Here is an 18,096-nt window from a genome sequence, read left to right on the forward strand (position 1 = left end):
TAATGGGGTTATTGGTAACTAACACTACTCTGCTAACTTAGAATTAATAATTTAACACTAGTCTGCTAAGATAGGTAACCAATTTACCCTGGTCAAGGCTGTGCCATATGAACAAAAATACAATTCTAGTCGTGCTTTCTTCAATTTGACTCATACTTTTGAGTTTCTTCCAGAAAAAACATCTGTCATTCATACAGCACCCGCAAGAATAAAATTCAAGAGGTCTTTAATGGAAGTTAGTATACATGTGGTACACTGAAAAAAATTGGCCACAAGGTGTAGGAGAACAAAAAGAAAACCCCAGCATAGAATTGGCAAACTGGAAGATTCAAAAAACAGTAATTGCATTTGTTGCTTCTGTATAATCACAGGAGCTAACATCAACAAGCGCAACCTCCTCTTTGCTCGGTGTCTGGAACTGGTTCTGGAATGGTCTGGAAATAGCTGCATAAGGAACATAAATTTGAGCTATTGAAACAAAGGATTACAAAAAGAGAGGCAAGATTTATTGACTCAAAGTCTCGTGCAATCCAAAAGGATTAATAGATGGCAACAGAAAATAGCAAATAACACATCTTCAAAAAAAAAAGGAAAAGAGCAAATAACAAAGACCACACTGACAGATGATACAAACTAATTAGAGGGCCTGAAACAGATTGGTATGCATTGGGAGGCAGCAAACACTAAAAAATAAAATGGAAATCAACCCTGTTATTGAACAACTACATTGATACGAGGCACTAGTTTACACTAGTATATAGTACCACCATATGTGGGATAAAACAGACAGTCAATTGTGCAATACTATGAAATAATCAGAATTAAACACTTCTGAAAATAGGAGGGAGGAAAAAGCATAGGAAAGCTATGTAAGCAGATACCTGAGAACTAAATCAAGGTTAAAACTCCATAGAAATGGAGACTGTCCTGCAAGACATCTAACAGATTTATATACGCTTATCTTTGCAATCAAGCAACAATAAAGAATTCTTTTCCAAATAAATCTGTCCTTTCATGTAAGTTCTCTATCTCATTTTTTAAATAACTGCAAGGATGGGGAACTGCATCAAAAAATTTTAAAAAATGCTGAGTATGGCCATCTAGGACCAAGTCGCCAACAACTAAGTGTTGAAAACGAACCCCATTACATGCAAGCGAGTTGGCTAGACAATTGTCTTCCTTATGGATGCACATGTAAGGTGTCTCAGGGTACATCTTGCTCAGTCTTTTTTTTTTTTTTCAGAATGAATACACAAGCAAACACACTCAACTGTTGGTGAACCATGAACCCAAGACATTGGACCAGAATAAACAACCCCCCAACCATTGAGCCACTCTGCTTTACAACAATTTTTGACAAAATGTTTTACTCAAGTGAGGGTTCAAGTAAATCAAAAGGTGACATCAAAATATTCAGCAGCCAATCTTGCATAAACATGATATAAGTGACACTTTTGGGACGAAACACTGGAAATTGGATAGCAACCAAAAAAACCCTCACAAGACATATTTATATATTAATCTCATGTTCAATGGCAACTGCACACCTGGAATTGAATTCAGAACCCAAAAAAAAGATGAAACTTATAGGCCCACAAGAGATACTTACATATCCTGCTCATGTTCATTAGCAAGAGCAGTTTTTGCAACACATAGAAAGGCGGCATCAACATTATAATCCTCCTTTGCAGAGGTCTCAAAATAAGGTAAATTTCCCCGGGAAGCACACCACTCCTTTGCTTTTTTCTCAGAAACCTGTATACTAGATGTTAGATATCTAAAATGATGTCAAAAACAAAAAAGTAAAGAACTCAAGGGATCTCTTGACTTTACCACTCTACTGTTCCCACCATCTATGTCAACTTTGTTTCCAAGTAAAATAAATGGAAATGTCTTGGGATCTGATGGACTTGCCTGGAGTATAAGAGAGAATCATAATACAGCAGAAGGATTGGCAAACTATTAATAAAAGAATCACCTAATACTGATTATAGTGATACCACAAAAAGGTGAGAATCAACAAGAATCCAGCACACCCCTCTACACAAATTGCATGACTATGCTGATGCTATGATTTGAAGGCTAGATCTTGTCTCCTTCATGCATATCAAGAACAAAGATTACTATAGAACTAAGATTAGTTCTGCAGGCGCCTTCCTTTGACAAGAAACCATCTAGGATGGCTGCCACAATGTGCCAAGACTCAAGTACATATACTTTCCTGGTAGAAAGGTATGCATGGAGTGCTTAAAAGGAGAAATATAAGGCTCTGAAGTAATCTCAAGAGAATAAGATCGACTATATCATGGAAAATACAAGCAAATGACATATTTCTGAATTAAGGTAAACTATTCTATCCTCTGTGGTGCTTAAATTTTTTATGAGCTTAAAAAGGTTGAGGGTGGATGTCAAAAAAATATATAAAAGAAAAAGCATAGAGGAACAAAGAAGAAAAGCAAGACCAAAGTTTTAAGACGAAGACAGCATATACCTGTTTAAGAAATTCCTCATGCCAATTATCAAGGTTATCAAATGATTTTAGCACATTGACATCATATACAAGAACACAACAATCTGCTCCGCGATAAAATGCAACACCAAGGCTTTGAAATCTTTCCTGCCCTGCCGTGTCCCAGATCTAGCACCAACACATGGATAAATTCATAAAGATGTTTAAAAAAACAAGAGAGAAAAAATAGTAACATATCTTATAAAAGAGAGCTCACTTGCAAAGTGACTAGTTTGTCATCAATTTGAAGTTCCTTAGTGACAAAATCAGCACCAATTGTAGCTTTGTACTGTTGGCTGAACTTGTTGTGCACATATCTAAATAGGCAGTTGAGGACAATGACTGCTTCAGCCCAAATAAGAATGCCGATCCAATGTATTGAAACTTTAACCCTAGCAACAATAGACGCTAAAAGCACGAGTAAACATAGTAATAGAAGTACATATTCACTTCGTTCCCTGGCATATCAATGAACAGCGATATTCTACTAGCCAACCTTAAATTATAGCATCTCCAAACAGGTACTAAACCTTTCGCTCTGCCTCCAACTCGTGAGGTGATCAGATCAGACAAAGACGAGTAGATTTTTATAACACCAGTATAATCTTCTATTAGTCCGGAAATGTGTGGATCAAGATCTAGAGGAACTGAATCCACTGACTATCATAGCATAACAGAGAAAATTCAGACAAGAAGCAAAGAGTTTAGCGAAAATTTAATCAAATTACATAATCCTCGTAGAACCAACACGACGTCCAACAGTAACAGTCATCAATCACTGCAATCTCGAAGTACGAACATCACTTAAAACAAACAAATAAACCATTAACCAGCTCCTACAGATCCATTAATCACACGAAGGATACTGATTCATCAAGGACGTCTTCCCTACCCTGCAAAATCGACAACCAAAACGAAAACCGTCAAACGCTTCTAAACGCAAATCAAAGAAACCTACAATTCTGGAAAACAGCGAAACAATGACGACAAAAAGTCTAACAAAGCTCGAATAAACAAAAACGAAATCATAAAAAAAAAAAAAAAATGTTAATAAAAGTAATCAGCGAAAATTAAAAAGGAAAACAACTACTGACCCGCTGTCACCGAGGACGATGATTTTAAGCAAGGTCCGCCTTCGCATTGACATTGCGGAGAAGATCGAGGAAAACGAAACTCTGAATCGCGCTTCTGTAATTCTTCAGCTTTCAGGTTCAGCAACGGAAAGTACAAGAAACAGGAAGAAGAAAGGGGAGGGGTAGTTCTCGAGGCTTCGCTTTCTCTCCTCTGTATCAGGCACGTAGGCAGCACGGGGACATGCAAGCGAGCGAAGGTGCAAAAGGCTCAGGCTCGAGCGCTGGACCGCCGGATTCGGAGCGAATGTTGTTGATCAAAAGGAAAATATTTATTTCACTAGCAACAGAAATGAAAGGGAACGGAGGGATCAAACCGAAAGAAGGTCGTGAAGAGGAGGCTCTGGAGATAAAAAAGAAGACAGGTCAGAGTCAGACTCAGACAAAGCTCGTGCAATTTCCTACTTTTTTTTAGGATTGGACCTCACACGTTCCGGCACGGCGCCTCTCCTTGTGCCCTTGTTACAACCTTCGCGATTATTGCGGAGAAGACGAGCCCACGCTTCGTCCTAAATGGACAGCGGCTGGTGGGGCCTAGGGATCCTACCTAAACCTTTTGGCGCGCCTTGCTGTGGGCCTCGATGTTCAAAGGGCCCAATGTTTTTATTACTCCATAAGACTAATAAATCTCAACCCAACAATTGTGGTTTTTAGCATTATTATTCTCTAAATGGACGCTAACAACAATATTAGGTTTTTTTTTGTTATTCTATTTTAGCATGTTCGTTATGGGGTAGGGGCAAGCATGCAACATGTTTGTAACTAAGATAGAAAAGAAGTGTAAGAAAGAAAAGTTCATTTCCATTTCTTTTGGCCTTGCATTGCCTATAAATGATGTAGCAAGAAATCTATGTATCAACCCCAACAATGACTGATAAGAGGAAAAGGAAGCCTCGGTGCTTTTCTCAATTCTCACTAGTCATGTGACAAGGGGGACCCTTCCCTCTTTTTCCATTTGATACCAGGTTTGGCACGGTAAGCTCTGCAACATCTGTCCTTGTTAGCTCATGTAGTTGACATTGGAAATGAACTGGGATTGTGCACATTGTGTGCAGTTCTTCAGAAGAAGAAAAAAAAGTTAGTTAACCATAACAAAACGAACCCTGTAGAACTTACTGCAATCGTAAAGAATCACATCAGGTTTTGATTCATTAATAATCAACAATCAATATACATTCTCAACATCTGAAAACATGGGTGAGAGAAACCCTCTCAGTCACACAGACAATCGAACAAGTTACAGGTGTGTATCGCATAAAAGGGGGGAAAAAAAAATCATCACCACCAAGTGCATGCTCCAAGTAGATAAATCAGACGTTGATGTCAGCACGTCTTGATTTTGTATTGCCCATCTCCAGAGAGGTATTCATGGTGATGAATCTTGGAAGATTACTCATATTATGCCCTTCAGATATGGAGGATGACATGGGCTGTTGAGGGTAAAGAGTTGGAGGCGGAGTGAGATTTCGCTGAGCAGGAAGTGGAGGAAGTGCTTTGGACTTGTAAAAATCACCGTTTATGCTGCCAATATTTAACAACAACAACAAAAAAAACAGGTCATGACATTTCTTGATAAGTTCACTGCATTCCCAACTGAAAAGATTTATTTAGTAGACACCGTATGGCTCAACACCAAATTTGAGACCTTCTTCCATCCTATGTAATAGGTGGTAAACAGTCGTTATAAAGAGATCACAAGCTTCTACCCTTGTGAACTGAAGAAAATTTAGTGCAGAGCAGCCAAAGAATATGGTCAAAGAGGGTATTTGCCAGTATCAGAAAACTGCATGAGGCTGCTAGTTGTTGCAAAGAGTGGAAATCAAACGACTAACTCATATATGTTGCACCATAAATATTATTGGAAAGCATACAGATCCATCTTTAAATGTAGCTTCAGGAGTCAGCATTTGTATGGCACAGTATGCTTATTCAATAAATTGGTAGAGAATCCATTTTTTCTTTGAAGCCCTCTTGGAGGACACTGCTATCTAAAAGAAAGACAGAAAGAGAACTGGCATGGAGCATATTGGGACAACATCTCCAGAATATCATGACAACGGAAATCAGGAAAGTAATATAAACCTAACTCATCGGTGGAGGCACGAACCTTGGATTCTTGTGGAACTCATCCTCATCATCAAGTAAATTGTCTGCTGACGAATGAATGGACCTCTGGATTGGCAGTGTCGACCATGAATTTGATGTTGACAATTCGTCAGAGAAATATCTCCTCCTAATCAACTGCAAAACCATACGTTTTTCACTAATACTATATTAAAAGCTAATTGTCTGCCAAGAATAGACAGTAATCAAGCAAGATTACAATAGTAACCAGGACAGACCAGCCTAAAAAATTTGATTACTGCTTCCTTGTCAAACCTGGCTTCTTTGGCAGCCTGTCAAATAATAAACCAATGATAGTTAATATTTTGAAAATGATTTATATCAAAGTTTAAACCCAAAAATTTTTTACCATTAAATTTACTTTCCAATGAAGTTTTTAGAAAGAAGGAAATTATAACTCTTCTATTTCTTATATAAATTGCAATGGTTTAGTTTAGACACTGAGGAGCGAACTCCCAAAGAGGTATAAGCTACTCATGGAAAAGAAGAGACATTTCTAAAGCTCTAGTAAGTACATCTAATAAAAAAAAGTGTTTACTTTTCCCAAAACAACACCAAACCTTTTCAATATAATCAGAAATGAGACAGCCAATTTATATACAGAAAAACATGATATTAAGAAAACTGTTTTAAGACCTTCTGCATATCATATAAAATACATAATAAATCTGCCAGAAGTTATAAGTAAATCCATGAGAGGATCACCCGGTACGGTATCTATATAGGCCATCCATTATCTGCCACCCCCAACAACTGCAACTTCATTCTAAATCCAACTGAGACAGCCCCATTATGGGAGGCCAGAGCATGAAACTCCCAATTTGAGATTGTGTGGATCTAACCCTCCTAATAATGGATAAGCAATCCACTTAAGTTTCATAAATGTTAAAGTTGGTTCGAGGTCCATTTTAAAACGGCCAGCAGAAATTAAGAGACCTTTTTCCAACTAATTAACAAATGGATTTTTGTTGACTTTCAGGACTCTGTAGGAATATTCCCACTAATGCTCCCTTACGTCCAAGACTAGATAAACTGACAATACGCTTGAGAAGTGGATAACATAAATACGATACAAATTAAATGGGGCACAAACGAGGCTCAATAAAACATGCACACTATACTAATACTATGTTAAATTTGGATCCAGGTCTATCCCAAAAATGATTAGCAGAAACTTAGAGGCGCCTTTACTGAACTAATAAGCAAAAGGATCGTTCTAATCCTGGATCAATGTGAGACTGTTTTAACACTCCCCCTCACGTGTGAGCCTTTTTTGTGGTTCTTACACCTGGATAATTTTGGGTGGAGACCCATGTAAAGGCACTCGCTCTGATACTTTGTCAATGTTAGATTCATCCATCTTGAAATGACTAGCAATAGTTAGGACACCTCCTCTCAAGTAATGAGCACAATATTTTTCTAATCTTAAATCCATGTGAGACTATTCTTAAAAATAAATAAAAGAGTGACATGAATTAGAGCATGTAGATCATTTCAAAAAGGACATTTGCCACACAAATTAGATGTGAATGGAACTGCACAAAGTTTACTTTAGGCACCGGTATTGGCTACATCAAACAAAAATCAGGGTCTTTAGAAAAGTGTTACTCCATAAGTCCACAAGGCAACTTCAAACTTTTCAATCAGAACTCAGTACCATAACTAAAGATATAACTTGGGCTAGGTTTTACTTTCAAAAGGAAAATACTGGGCATGAAACGAACAAAGTGTCACCTAAACATTTTGAAAACAAAGTATCAAATTAAAAGAGGAGCTTTTACCACAGCAAGTCCTCGACTGCTAGGAAAGGCTTCTACAAGGGGAATTTCTTCACTAGATGGAAGCAAACCCTGCTTCTCTACCCATTGACGGGCAGCATCAACCAAATTTCCACTGCTTCCTCTAGTTCCTTCCTTGGCCACAATGTCTGCTTTGTTACCAATCACAATGTAAGGAACTGGAAGACCACCAGGCCCACCTGATCCTAGGGGAGCAGAGAATGTCCCTGTTGCTGCAATCTCTGCTGCCCACTTCGACAAGTTTGTTTTTGTCTTTCTTTGAGAAAGGTCATGAACAAAGATTACACCTACACAAAGAATACAGGGAAGAACAATACAAAACAAATGCCAACTATCAATACAGCATACATTTGACAAGATGGATACGGAACACGATGGGCACATAGAAGTACATTTTGATACCATTGATTTGTGTGTAAAAAAGAGATCTGCAATCCTTGTATCGCTCATGCCCAGAAACATCCCAAAGCTCAACAAAGAAGTCCCTTTCTGCATCACCTTTGATACTGCTTGAAGAACTGCCAGAACTCCCTTGAGTGGTATGCTGAGCAAGAAGATAAAAATGAATGAAGATTTAATAAAACTTGCTCGAGGTCATCCAAGTGAAACAATTAGCTGGTAGGTAATCACCTTCACACTAACAGTACATCCAATTGTTTGATTAGGGCGAGTAATTGCAGAACCCTTCACAATTAGATGAACAAGAGATGTCTTCCCCACACCTGCAAACAGACAAAAGAGAATTTCAAGTGATCAAACTGTCCCATAGCAGGGAAGTGAAGAAGCTAATTTCCACACTAGCACTGAATATATACAAATTTCCGACTGCTCAATGCTTCTTTTGTGCAAGATGCATAATTTCATACAAAGTTGGGTTTTACCATCTGGCAAGGAGCAAGAAGTCAGCCCCAGAGCTCCCTCCAAGCCATATAGTATATTAGGTCAAAAAGGGGTTATAAATATGTGTGTGTGTGTGTGTGTGTGTGTGTGTGAGAGAGAGAGAGAGATGTTGTGTTTAATGATATATTGTAAATGTGATCAATCGGAGGTATATAGGTAACTTATTAGAAAAATATCTAGCTACTTTTATATTGACAAAAATCTCACATCTTCAAGCTTCTTTTATACTGATAAAAATCTTTCTCACCTCTGAAACTCATACATTGGCAAACCATATTCCCTTAATCAGATCCAATGTCAATGAATACTCCCAGGGAATTACGAAACAGCTTGCAGCAGTTTGCAACATATATATCCATGATTGTCATTTTCTGAAATTCTATGTCCATTAAGGAGTAAAGCATACAATGAAAGCCAGGGCATGATCTCCAGTAACAGGCTATGGATCTTCTGCACAACTACTTTGCACCTCAATAATGACGACCCTCTCAAAATGACTAATAAAGAAGAGTGGCCTTGGAGATCACCCAATATTAGAACATACTGTGTGATATCAGTCAGATATCTGACAGTTTTACCAGTCCCACATCCTCAAAGGGAGTGCTTGCTTATAAAGGAATGGGCGATCCTCAAAATCAGCTAACTATAGACCCGCTTATGTTGTTTAAATTCGGTGACCTGACTTAACATGGATTATCTTACTGTTTTGTCTCATCAATCCAATTCAATGTCGAGAACAGAGTAATAAGTTTTTGCTTAGTGCTACACCGACCTGTTACAAATTCAAAGTTTAGGGACTAATAACTGGAACAATAATCATATTCCTCGAACTTGGTGTAGACGAATCATTTGACATTTAGCTCAGAATTGAGTAGCAGTGTAATATGCATCTTTGTATTGTGTAATCAAAGCTTTTCTCATGGAAAAACACACATACGATACTCAACGGTCCTTATATGACCTGAATTTAAGCAGCTAATACAAATGGGAAAACAAAGAGCACAATACATTTCGACCACATTCCAGGCGACTTATAGCCTTGAAAATCAGTATTTCGTTGATATATTGTAGTTGATTCATTTAAAATGAAAAATAATAGAAACCCAACCTTATTGTTCGTTCCAAGAACAAGGTTGGAAATAAATAATCAAAATCGAAGTACCTGAGTCTCCAACAACAAGGACACGGACCTGTCCGCAGGGAGGACCGCCACTCTGCTCCTTGATCTCCCTTTCTCTTTCACGCCAAAACATGATTGCTCAGATTCGCAAACTCAGTTATAATCAACACCCAACCGCAAGAAGATCTCAAGGATAAACCCCCTCGAAATGCCACAAACAATGTGTCTTAGAGATTCCACTTTAAAATTCGAATCTGCCATCAAATGCCCGAGTGCCTCGCCAGATCGAAGAAAAATCCCAATTCCCGATAAAGCTCTCGATGAACTCCTCTTACTAATCAACCTTACGCTTCTGCAACTAATCCTTGGAGTTTTTGGTCTCGACGTACAAAACCAATCTTCTGAAAGCTAGATCCAAAGCAGAGTGGAAATGAATTACTGAATCGGAGAAGAAGAAAGCTGGAGCTGACGGCGCTATTCTTGACGATGTTTTATTATTGCTACAGTTGACGGGCGTCGGCCGCGGTGCTGTATTACCTTTCTCGTATTGCTTGTCGCTGGGGATCCGGACAACCGGAAATTAGGTCGCCGGAAACTTCTCCAAGAGCCCAAGACTGTCAGGCGGAAGCAAGTCGAGCGGAAGCGAGTCGGGTAGAAGCAATTTTGGGGAAGAAGAACATTAAACCAATTCTGCGGATTTTGATTTCCCGGAAACGCTTTTTCAGGTATTCGTTTCCCAGTCCATTTATATTATTTGAAAGAAACATGTTCCTGAAGAGTGCAAAAAAGGCATTGTAAAAAATAAAATAAAACCGACCTGGTCATCAACTCGGTGAAATGACCGGGTCCGATTTCACCCGGTTCAACTGGGTTTGACCTTCAGCTGAATCAGATGACATCATAAATAAAAATAAATGTATTTAAATAAAAAAATCCGAGAGGCTCTCTACTTCTCCGATCCCAACTTATAGCGATAGAGAAGGAGAAGGGGCAGGCTCGAGGGAAACAAACTCTCCATTGCCATATAAGGGAGGAAAGGCAAGGGTCTACCCCCCTCTCCCCCATACATTTTCTCTATAGCGAAGGAGGATCCTCCACCCTCCCCACCATTGATGGAGGAGAAGGTAGGGGATCCTCCCTATTGATACACAAATAAAGGGAGTGAGGGTTCTACACCTTTCTTTATCATCCCTTTTCGTGCAAGAATTATCCCTGGAAGCACATCATGATCGAAAGATCGATGAATTCATATACTAAAAGGTATATGTATCTGTAATTTTTGCAAAAAAAGGTGAATGCATCTTAATTTCTTTATTTAACCATTATGAACTTCAAGATTAATAATCTAGTGAGTTTGTTTGTTTACTTGATCATTTTGTTGTCCTTAGCACATACATGAGAGGAAGATTTGTTTTAAGTTGAAAAATTGTGATTACTAAATGGCAATGGTTTCCACTTGAGGGGAGTGTGATAATCACAGCCCAATGAGTAATGAAGTTCATAGCCTTGCTTAGCAAACTCAATAAGGAGAACCGACATTGGGGCCAAATTCATATGTGCCCTAGTGATAGGAAATTAATAATCCTAATAAGGATAGCACTAATACTAGGGTTATAATATTATATTAATCGACATGGGAAGCGTATTGGCCAATACGATAAATATGTACCGATAGGACTATGGATACGGTTAGGTTTAGGTTGGACCCTCTGTAACTGATATCTACCGATAAATTCCAAAATTTATTTGTTTCTAAAACTTAGGAAACGATAATTACAAGTCGTAACCCTCTTTATTAATAATTAAACCCATTTTCATAAGTTTTTTAAAATTTCATATGTGTCGATAAGCTTCCACTTGGATCAATTGATACGTATCCTTGTGAATCGATACCTCAATTTTTCCTATTATTATAAAAATACCCACTTAAAAATATAAATTTTGTGCATAGTTTTTATTTTTAAAGTTATATTTAATAATTATTATTTTATTTTCCTAAAAAATTAATTTAAGTTTTTACTAAATTATAGATTAAATTAACATATTTTCTTACTAGATATGTCCCAAACTTAATTAGGTAACTTCATCATATAGACCTATTTATAATTTGAGATTGGTTGCTTATATTGTTATAATTATCATTATTATTGTTGTCATTATTATTTCAGTGTTTAACTTATTTTCGTATATTGACCATCACATTGTAAATTTCAATTTTCACTAATTTAATTTGGTTATTATTTTTATGATTTTTCATAAGAATTTTTTAATCTTTTATATTTAATTTGCTACTATTAAAAAATAATATTAGCACATAATTATATAAAAAATAAAAATAAAATAAATAAGTATATATTTTTATAATACTTAATCATAACATCTTTCTAATAATTTTAACATGTCCATTATGTTCAAATAATAAAAATATAGCACCATCAATTCCCAAAACCAGACGTTCCTTAATTCTGAAGGAATGATACAAATCTCCATCAGAAAAGAAGAGAAGTCGGCCAAGAGAAAAAGAGTCATACAAAGATGATCTGAGTTATCGGTTTCTACATATACTCCTATATGGTGATTGAAAGTATAGAACTGCATTTTTATTTTTGCTTAATTGGCATAAAAAAATTACTTATATCGATTACAAACGTAGTTAACAAGATGTTACCTAAAACTTTCATATAGTAAGCAATTATAGGCCATATCCATTTCATAGGAGAGGTCTAAGTTCAACACTAGAACTAGTAAGAGGTTGTAATTGTCCTTACTTGTGTTAAGGCAACATTTGCTAGCATGGGAAGGAGGCAAATAAAGGGTCCAATTGTTTCTAGGAGCCTTGTGCTTAGCTTTAGAAGAAAGTGTGTGTTAGGAGGTAACGTTCTACCTTACAAAGCGATTTCCTCTATTTTATGAACTACGTAGAGATCAGGAGGCAGATACATTTTACAAAGGAAAATATCTGTTCAAGCGATACCTCTTGATTGTCTCATCATGAAACCGCGGGAATCTCACGCTTATTCTAGAGCCATTTATGCCTGTCAATGCAGCTTTTTTGCGAAGGGGACCAATTTATTTTATTTCTGTACTGTAAAAAACCAGATACAGCAGCAAAAGAGCACAGCAAAAAGTAAAAACTATGAAGAACAAGCAGATCTAAGTGCGAAGCTGCCGCTTGTGATGAATGAGACTGTCAACATGACATTGGCGGCCTTGATGCTAATACCCTGAGAATTCTTTCCCAGAACAAACAAGAAAGTATCTTGATTTCGAAAAAAAAAAACCCTGATCTGAACTGCATTCTATAATGGGTTTTGTTCTGGGTTAAATTTCTCAAAAAATTGATTCCTAGTTCCTATCGTCACCTGGCCCAGTGTTAGAACTGATTTTCTTGCTATGAGGACTGCAAGCAGTTCCATAAGTTCATCAAATAACCTCCATGACAGGAATGTCAAGTAAATATATAGATGACCAGACGATTGAGGGAAGCCCGAGCAAAGAATTTTCCGAACTTCAGGTCTTCTGATTAGCTGATTTACATCCTATCATCACCTACCTAAGTACATTTCTTCGACCTCTTTCCGGGAACAATGAGGACGAGTGCGTCGCCTGTAAAGTTCCATGGCCCCGTCGTTGGCTTGGTCGAGAGCGGCTGTGGCTACATGTGCCGAGGCGTGCAGTAGATCACGCAGGGGCTCTCGTGGTTATGTATCCCCTCGTACGTTGTAATCACGTAGCTCGGGTCTTCTCGGTCGCGTTCTACTCTCTTCTTCACCGAACACCCTCCACTGGAACATCTGTAGTAGTTCCTGTTAACAGCCGTCGTCATCTATGTCAGATAAGTCGGTTTCCTTAATCCCCAGAAAGAAAAAAGAAATGGTAATGCTTCGTCGGTTCATTCCATTTCTCAATAAAATTCATCTGTAACACTGTGAAAAAGGATTTTTTCACATTGTTCTCATCTTTGTTCATGACTAACAGTAGCGACGAAGATTCCAATTTATAGGTTTGTCATTTTCAGGAAGGTAGCATTATTAATTGGACTGAAACGAGAGGGAGAATCGAAATGGAAAACTCATTTGGCTGTAATAATTAATGATAATAGAAAAGCTGTTATACGAATCAATTAACTTACCTTGGGTTTGGGCTGTTCTTTACAGTCTTCTTCCCATACTTTCTCCACTTGAATCCGTCATCCAGTATCTCGAGCTCAGATTTTGTTCTAAATGCAACTCTAAATCCGGCATCCATCCTAACTCTCGTCGCCTGAGTTTCATCATTTCTGACATACGTACAAGCAAAACAACAGCCAAAATAAGGGAAAGATCGGATGAACAAAAGAAAGGAGGAAAAGCAAACTTCCATTAAAAGAACCAAGCAAGGAAAAGAAAAAAAAGCCGAGAAAAAACACTTACGGTTTACTACTTGCGGAGACAGTCCCTGTACTGATCAGGCCCTGATCATCGATATTATTATTATCCATGGAAAACACTGGACTTTCTGAAAAACCCATCATGGCAGAAGAGGAATCCTCCTCGGAGCCTTCATGCAAGACGAGATAATCGGACCATTCGAGGGGTGGATTATCCGGATTAACAGCCGGAAAATCAGCATAAAATTGGGCATCAGAGAAGTTCTCAGATGAGTAAGGGAAGCCCGCCATTCCGCTCATATTGCCCACTCGCTAGATTAATTTGTGTTTCTGACAGACAGGCTCATGAATTCCCAACAGTCATGATCGTCAACTTCACAATATCTAACAAGTGGTAAGCAACCAGACGATGTGATTATCCCCTATATATAAAACCATATCCCCGAACGCCATTAGAGTGGTTTAAAGACTTGAGAGGAGAGGCTAGTGCAGCTTCGCGCGTACTTTCGCCCAAGGAGAGGACGAAGCTTCTTCTCTGCTGCCACGTATCATGTGCTCATGACGTTACCATTGGTCCCTCCTGCGTCAGCAGCTTGACGTTGGAATTCTATGAGTGGGGGAGAGAGAAGGAAAGGACGACCATGACGGCGACTCGAAGAGAGACTAGGCTGCGAACTACGGTTTTGCTTTCTGTTAATTACAGAGGGAGAACCGGAGGAGGAAGAGAGAGTGTGAGTTCGTCAGCAAAAGGTGATTCCTTCAACCCTGTCCCACCTTGGCGGCCCGCAAACTCGCGCACGTGCTATCCAAAGTCCAGTCTTGACAAGTTTCGAAACTCTTTTAACCACGTAGAGGATGTGGGATCCTCTCGACCAACCGTTTGGTTCAGTGGATCTAGACCAGGTCAACAACCTGATCTCTTTTTTAATGGACCTGGGTTTCTTATGCATACGGCCCATTTATCTCTAACTGACACATGAATATTTATACAATAATAATTAGGGTTAATTGGATCCACTTAAATTGAGTTTCACGAGCCCAAATGATATCAAAGCGTATTTTTTAGCAAATGGATTAATTAGGCTTATATTTTTCCTGTTAAATACCGCTACAGAGACACGACCCGACCCGACCCGACCCTCGGAACGATAAGAGGGGTTGACCGCCGCCCGGAATTAAACGGTGTGGAGGGCGCCATTGATGATGCTTAGTTTACACGACACGACACGACACGACGTCGCCGAGCTCAACAAAATCTCATCCATGAAACCCTTTCGATCTGCCTCTCCCTGAAATCTGTGATAGATCGGCGAGTGACACCGCCCACATTGATTATTGATGTTCTTATCACTTGTTGTCCAGATCTGTCACTGGTCAGCATCATTTTTACAATGACATTAACTTCTCCCTAACGTTTCTCGGCCTCTGTCAACATAAAAAGCCAACGTTGGGCTAATAACGGCCTGAGGCGGCTTCTGTTTCTGCGAATTTCGAGCAAAAGACGAGCTCTTCAAACCAAGGTTGAAAACCTCAAAACGCTTTACGGAAAACGATGCTAATCTTTTATCAGTTTTTCTTTTTGCATTTTGTAGGGATGTTGTTAATGGTGCTGTGATGCCATTGTTTAGGTCAAGAAGGGTTCCAGTTTCTGTGGTTTATTGTTGTCATCTGACCGACAGACTCGAGCAGAGACGGTGTTTTCATCAACTCTGACCGTTTGGCTAAAATATTAAAAGAAAAGATTAATGATGTCAATCGCTTCTCTTCGGTCTTTCGCGTGGGTTTTGTTGTCACTGACGACTCAGAGGACAGGACGAGGCTGGGAATGGAAGAAATACAAAATATCATCCTTCTCACTTCTGGGATGAGAGTTTGATTTTCTATTTACAGAATTGCTCCTCACACCAAGTCTTCCGTACATAATCTTTAAGAGTGCAATTGTTTAGAAATGAGGGAAAAAAAAAGACCTGGAGTGGCTTCTTTCAATCTCTCGTTCTGTTCAGACAAGAAGCTGAGATTTGCTGAAAATTCAAACTGATATGGGATGAATTAGAGGACTTCTGCGGTCAGAATCGTGACATGTTTTCGTAAAGCTATCTAGCCAATCCCTCGGCTTCATTTTCCACAGGAGGACCCACGTGAAATACTGAGAGATTTCTCACCGTTCCTGTCCCCTCAGGCTCCAAACCGAAACAAGAGAAATCTTATCGTTTCTTGCTTGACTCAGTCGTTTTTTAGGCAGGTTTTATTGGCCGTTGCCTGAAGAAGCTCCATCCAACACATGTCTTTTCGCTTGCTAGCTTTCTGAGTGACATAACAGGGTAAGGTTTGGCAACTGGCAAGCACAACTCGAGCAATATCCTGGAAGCCCACGGAAGATGATAAACCATCACGAGTACAGCGATCAGAAACTGCTAGGAAATGTCTTTCGCGTCTATAAGATTGACTTATTCGGAGGTCCCTTCTGTGGGGCATTTCATCGAACACAAAGGAAACTTCCTATCCAAGAAAAAGTGGCCGCTCATTAAGATGATAATCTAAATTTTTAACGTCAGTTTCATAAAGTGCTGTCTTCTATAATCTATTCTAACTTGCCCACAAATGGGTAGTCACGGATGTGGGTCAGTAAATGATGTTTGCAGCACTTTCGGCATATTCTGATGGGGAATCCGGAATTCTTTCCCCGAGAAGAAGAACGAACTCAGCAAATCTACACGACTTTGTGTGAGATGAAGAACATACAATATTCAAGCTGTATTTATCTCAAACAGAGGATCTTTTAGCGTTACATAACATCATTAATGGTTGACTCGTAGTGGTTGATGGGAGCAAACTAAGTCTATCTTGCCGGTATCTCCATACTGCAGCTGATGGACGTCAAGTCAACCTGGGTACCCTTGTCTTTGCCAAGATCAGAAGGAACTGAGAAGTTCAGCCTTTTGTTGGATTCTACGATGGCGTGTTCGTTAATTGTCTTCTTTGAGAATATCGTGAAGAAGGGTTTCCATTCGCCTTTGGTTTGGAATCCAGATTAAGGATTGATTAATATCTAGAAGGTAAATACAGAGTCAGCTTAGCTGTAAACCTTAACCTGTTACTGCAATCAAGACATGAAAATCCAAGCTTCTTTCAATTGATCAGGTAGAGTCGTTTTCTTTTTCTGTAGCTCTTACCCGTTGTCCGTAGTTAGATACCTGGGATCACGCCAGACTCTGGGCACAAGCTTCTGTGAAGTGAGTAATTGACCTTTTAACTTAGAAAAAAGGGCTGTGAATTTACGACCCTTTGAAGACGGTGAAAGGGGTGTCAATTCAAGATTCGGCAAGTGACACTGACCATCGCCTTCGAAGCTAGTCAATATGAAAGGAGAAGCAAGTTCACGGGCTACTACACCTGGCATCGCCAATTCTTTCCTGAAGCTTTCCTTCTCTGTTCGTGTTGTTTTACTTTTCGTAAGCTTAACTGGGTGCAATGAATCCATTTTTAGTCTCCGAGCAGTACTGGAAGAATTAGAGGCCAACCGCACGAACCTGGCTTTTGCAGCAATAAGTATCTCATGAGAAGTTAATTTACAGAAAAAAATTTGTGTTCAAATATAAGGATTAAGGGCCCCTCTTGAAATTCCCACTATCTAAAATAACCAAGCAGAACTGCTCAACTTGGAATTCCAACAAGCAATCCATTAGTGAGATCCCAGGTGAGTAACTGCAGAATTTTAAGGATCTTAATTTGGACGAAATAAAAAGGTCTGATTTGCTCAAAAATCAGTATTGAGTTGGTAAAGAACCTTGCCTTCCTGGTTCAAAACCTAGAAAACACGGAAAGAAGTCTTCCAATTCCCAAGTGACATCTTCAATAATGGAGTGGTCCCATTGAACTACTTCAGTGTGAAGGCTCCAGTGTTTCTTCAAATTGCCAGGTTGTTGAAGGACCGAGGAACTGCCAAGGTACGATAGAAATGAAACAGCAACATGGCGGTCTCCCATTGGAAAGCCTGAACACATGGAAGACGGGATGAAGGGTAGAATTGGGAGAGAGCTGAAGTCTATAAGCAATCAGGAGACCCAAGCCATTCTCCCTGTGCCACAGCAAGTGATAAACTTTGAACTGCAAGCTTCACAGAACCGGCCCCCTTGCCCTGGAAC

At 39.0% G+C, this 18,096-nt stretch overlaps 3 protein-coding genes across 4 annotated transcripts; all 3 read right to left on the reverse strand.

The window, feature by feature from the left end:
* Window positions 1-135: 135 nt before the first annotated feature.
* LOC137945682 (ras-related protein Rab7) lies at window positions 136-4,048 on the reverse strand. Of its 2 annotated transcripts, none has more exons than XM_068791658.1 (7): window positions 3,604-3,997; window positions 3,376-3,402; window positions 2,727-2,826; window positions 2,492-2,638; window positions 1,834-1,914; window positions 1,610-1,755; window positions 136-444 (listed from the first exon to the last, which is right to left on the reverse strand). In XM_068791658.1, the coding sequence occupies exons 1-7, from the start codon at window positions 3,654-3,656 to the stop codon at window positions 381-383; spliced, it is 618 nt and encodes a 205-aa protein (XP_068647759.1). In that variant the 5' UTR covers window positions 3,657-3,997; the 3' UTR covers window positions 136-380. The 2 variants fall into 2 exon arrangements, with proteins under 2 accessions (XP_068647759.1, XP_068647760.1); XM_068791659.1 differs by lacking the exon at window positions 136-444 and adding an exon at window positions 891-927 and having other exon boundaries at window positions 3,604-4,048.
* A 715-nt stretch (window positions 4,049-4,763) lies between these two features.
* LOC137946017 (small GTPase LIP1-like) lies at window positions 4,764-10,232 on the reverse strand. The gene is made up of 7 exons (XM_068792165.1): window positions 9,625-10,232; window positions 8,193-8,284; window positions 7,965-8,106; window positions 7,545-7,849; window positions 5,982-6,035; window positions 5,747-5,880; window positions 4,764-5,160 (listed from the first exon to the last, which is right to left on the reverse strand). The coding sequence occupies exons 1-7, from the start codon at window positions 9,713-9,715 to the stop codon at window positions 4,950-4,952; spliced, it is 1,029 nt and encodes a 342-aa protein (XP_068648266.1). The 5' UTR covers window positions 9,716-10,232; the 3' UTR covers window positions 4,764-4,949.
* A 2,451-nt stretch (window positions 10,233-12,683) lies between these two features.
* LOC137946891 (probable WRKY transcription factor 50) lies at window positions 12,684-14,242 on the reverse strand. The gene is made up of 3 exons (XM_068793176.1): window positions 13,995-14,242; window positions 13,715-13,861; window positions 12,684-13,388 (listed from the first exon to the last, which is right to left on the reverse strand). The coding sequence occupies exons 1-3, from the start codon at window positions 14,240-14,242 to the stop codon at window positions 13,238-13,240; spliced, it is 546 nt and encodes a 181-aa protein (XP_068649277.1). The 3' UTR covers window positions 12,684-13,237.
* Window positions 14,243-18,096: the final 3,854 nt, after the last annotated feature.

The sequence above is a fragment of the Aristolochia californica genome, unplaced genomic scaffold, assembly GCF_029961685.1.
Source record: "Aristolochia californica isolate CCGP_79_NKW_82.1479 unplaced genomic scaffold, dmAriCali1.0.hap1 SCAF_12, whole genome shotgun sequence".
In the NCBI taxonomy this organism is placed as follows: domain Eukaryota; kingdom Viridiplantae; phylum Streptophyta; class Magnoliopsida; order Piperales; family Aristolochiaceae; genus Aristolochia; species Aristolochia californica.